At 35.9% G+C, this 3,861-nt stretch overlaps 1 protein-coding gene across 1 annotated transcript; it reads left to right on the plus strand.

Annotated features, from left to right (window-relative positions):
* Positions 1-226: 226 nt before the first annotated feature.
* LOC116014125 lies at positions 227-3,392 on the plus strand. Its single transcript, XM_031254127.1, has 3 exons — positions 227-540; positions 2,099-2,301; positions 2,945-3,392. Exons 1-3 carry the CDS (start codon positions 445-447, stop codon positions 3,270-3,272), a joined length of 627 nt encoding a protein of 208 aa, XP_031109987.1. The 5' UTR covers positions 227-444; the 3' UTR covers positions 3,273-3,392.
* The last annotated feature ends 469 nt before the right edge of the window (positions 3,393-3,861 follow it).

Genomic DNA, 3,861 nt, shown 5'->3' on the forward strand with positions numbered 1-3,861 from the left:
TAAAGTATTCAGTGGCCTAATTACATTTTTTTATTTCAGTGACATAATTGTACTTTCAGATTACGTTCAGTGATCAATTTGAATCTTATTCCCTAAAGAAATAATGATGGAATACACCCCTGGATTTTATGAGTGAATCCTAAACGTTTGAATTTACCATTTTGGTCGGAATATATATATATATTTCCAAGTGGAAGAAGTACGTGTTGGACAGAATTTCTATTTCCGGGGGAAAAGGGAACTTTGTTCCGTTTAGACTCCAACGACATGATAATCTCACTGTTCACAGCATTCACGTTTTCTTCTTCCATACACTTTCTCTGTTCTCTCTTTCTCTTTCCTGAGCTTTTAGTGCTGAGAAGAAGAGTCACGCAGAGTCTGCTCTTTCTTGCTCTGACAGAGAGGGAGAGGAGAGGAGAGGATAGGAGAGGAGAGAGATAGAGAATGGAAAGAAGGGTGAAAATAATTTGCTCCATTGTTGGATTTCTAGGGTTATTGTCTGCTGCTACCGGTTTTGCTGCTGAAGCGAAGCGGATTAAGGTACTTCTTATGTATATGTATATATATACACATATATTTTACATTGCGCTTCTATATGTATAGTAATCTATCTGCTCCAATTTTATCTCTGTTCGTTCTATTTTGGACTGCAATCGTGCTCAGGTGGGCGGGGGCGGGGGGGTATATTCTCTCTTTTCTCCACGAGGTTAGAATTTATCTTTGAGATGGAGAATGTGAAGTGTGTAGATAAGAATTTGGCAGGTTATTACTATCATATGGGGATACTTTGTTTCTTGAATTTTCTTGTTGTTGTTTTTAACTAATTGCTTCTCTTTCAATTGAAGTACTGATGAGGTAAATCGGTTGATTTGAATAATTTGATAGTGAACATGAATTGTAAGATATATTTAATATAAATATATCTATAGTAATTGAGAGGAATTAAAGAGAAGGATTATGGATGGAAATGAATTTATTTCTATTTGCTTCTGTACGTACACTCACACACAGACCACACTTTTTTTTATTGACAAAGAAATGTTTTGCTTTTCATTATTTCTCCACACCACACCTACAACCCTTCGGTAATACAACATATATATATATATATATACATATACTAGCAAACAAAGATGACAATAATTAATTCACACATCAAAGACCACTAATCCATGTTTGATGCTTTGTGCCCCACATCCCTTAAAACATTCCATGATTTAAGCTTTCATGTTTTAAGGGATATATCAACTCCATACATCCATGTTTTCAGGGATTATGATCCACTTGGTTTAATAATAATAATAATAATATCATAACATGAATGAAGTAAGTTGAGTGATTGGTAACAGTGATCCTTAAAAACATGCTGAAACTGTGAGGTAGTTGCTAAAGTAGGGAGTTTAGATCTCATTGTGCTGCCAATATATATCACATGCTCATAGTTGAAATAAGGTCTACCACATGATAGATTGATTTAGTGGCCTGTATAAAGGATGGGGATTACTTCGAAGATGTCCTGAAACCACGGAAAGGTTACATAAATGCATTTTCCTAAACAATTGAAAAAACCAAGCAAGACTTAGCTGTGATACACTGACAAGTGACTATGGAAGTGAATAAGCCCTTAGTTTTGTTGTTAATGGCCTGAAACAAATATGGTTTCTTTGTTAGCATTCAGCCTGTATGCAGTCACTTGATCCACTTGCATAAGTGGTAGGTATATATTTTAGTCTTTTCTTCATGGTAAGGGGAGGAAAAATAAGGCTAAAACGCTATCAGAGTATGCATTGTTCAGACCAGTCATTGTGTAATAAAGTATTTATCTAATCTTTCCATATGCAAGCAAGAATAATTTTTATTTTTTTTTGGAAAATAATAATTTTAAGAAATGAGCAGTTTAGACAACAAATGAGTGGTTGAACTACTTTTCTAAAGGTAGAGATGTTAATCTTTTAGTTTTGTGGTTGCTGCATCATGTTTGGACTTTCAAATACAACCATATTGATCATATTCATTATGTGCAGAGCAGTTATTGTGGAACATGGTCTAAGCTTTCTGATACACACCCTGCTAAGTTTGCTACCTAATTGTTCTTCAGGATTCTCAGGTTCAATATACCTCAACCTCTGAATGCGTATATCCTAGGAGTCCTGCTCTTGGCCTTGGGTTGACTGCAGCTGTGGCTCTACTGGTAGCTCAAATCATTATCAATGCTGAAACTGGATGTATTTGTCGCAGGAAAGACCCACACCAATCAAATACTAATTGGACACTGACACTTGTGTGTTTTTTAGCTTCCTGGTAATTTAATATCTCTAATACTCCACTGTGATACTTCACTTGAGTATATTGAACCTCTCTAAGTAAAATACAGATGTCTTCTGTAGACATTAGCAAATTTTCATAACCCCCTTTGTGGGAGAGTTGTCGCAAACTTTTCAATATTTATGACCAAACGTGCTATCGAATCTCAACTTAGATGTTGTGGTATTTATTTATTTATTTATATAATAAGGTTTGATCAATGTTTCAAATGAGCTACCTTAAACTTATATATTTTGGGTATTCTGGAGTTATAAATATTATTTGAAGTTTGGTAGGTACATATTTAATATTGAGTAGGGAAGTTAATATTTGCCCGTATGGGCTTTAGCTCATTTGGAGCAAGAGACCAAGGTTCGAAACTCAGTTGGGAAACGCCCAAAGTGGGCAGATCCATTGTGCGTACTAGCATTTGGGGCAAGAGAAGTTGAGTCTTCTAACAACAGATGAAGCACATTTTACCTATATTTAAGAAAATACGTGTATGTTTGGGAAAACTATGGTCTGTTGTTTCACTACTAAATGAAATATATGCTCTTTGGTGGGTCAATTGCTATCTGAACATCGCACAAATCTTTCCTGATAAATGAATCTCTTATATGCAGTTATTTGTGTTTGGCAGGTTCACATTTTCCATAGCATGTCTACTCCTACTAACAGGTGCAGCACTAAACGATCAACACGGTGAAAAAAACTTCTACTTTGGTTATTACTACTGTTTTGTTGTAAAGCCGGGAGTTTTTGCTGGAGCAGCAGTCCTGTCCCTTGCAACTGTTGTTCTTGGAATCATCTACTATCTCTCTATGATTTCTGCCAAAAACATGAACAATCAGTTGCATCCTCCAAATCAAGGTGGCATTGTGATGGGGCAACCACAGTTTCCTACACAGAACACCCAGGAGCCAGTTTTCGTGCATGAAGATACTTACATGAGACGACAACTTGCTTAATTACTGCTAGTCAATAGCCTTAGTACAGCAATGCTAGGTGTAAAACTTGATCTGTTGACTGTTGTTTTGTTGTCAGCACTTAATTCTTATGTGCCCATTTTCTTTTGGCCTTTTCACTTATCTGTTGTGCACTGCGTAAAAACATGGTTTTTGTTTGCTGGGGGAGAATTCGGATTTTTGTCAGTTAAAACATGTTAGCCTCTGAAACATGTTTTGAGCAAGGATGTAACAGCCTAGACCAATCACACTTTCGCCCCTTACATTGAAGTACTGAACCTTAAACCTCAATGGTATTTTCTTTTCCACGCTTTTTGTGCCCATTTAAAACCAAGAAAAAAAAAAAAACATGCACCCACTGGGCACTTGCATGCTCTCAAACATGAGTAATTTTCACTTTTGGTCCTATGAATATGGGACCATTCCTACATTTAGTTATGACTAATAAAATTTTCAGATTTGGTCCCACGATTTTTAAACCTCTACCACAATTGGTCCTTTCGATCAAAACTCCGGTCATCTATGACTATTTTTCGACGAATGAATTAAGTTAAGGGCAAATTGTCATTTCATTTGTTATTAGAAAAAAATA

The sequence above is a fragment of the Ipomoea triloba genome, chromosome 3 (assembly GCF_003576645.1).
Source record: "Ipomoea triloba cultivar NCNSP0323 chromosome 3, ASM357664v1".
NCBI classification, from domain to species: Eukaryota; Viridiplantae; Streptophyta; class Magnoliopsida; order Solanales; family Convolvulaceae; genus Ipomoea; species Ipomoea triloba.

What these genes read in the sequence shown, in the direction of transcription:
- LOC116014125 (XM_031254127.1), top strand. Translation starts at nt 445, where the DNA reads ATGGAAAGAAGGGTGAAAATAATTTGCTCCATTGTTGGATTTCTAGGG. An exon ending in CTGAAGCGAAGCGGATTAAG is followed by an intron (nt 541 to 2,098) that starts GTACTTCTTATG and finishes ATTGTTCTTCAG; the next exon opens with GATTCTCAGGTTCAATATAC. An exon ending in GTGTGTTTTTTAGCTTCCTG is followed by an intron (nt 2,302 to 2,944) that starts GTAATTTAATAT and finishes TGTGTTTGGCAG; the next exon opens with GTTCACATTTTCCATAGCAT.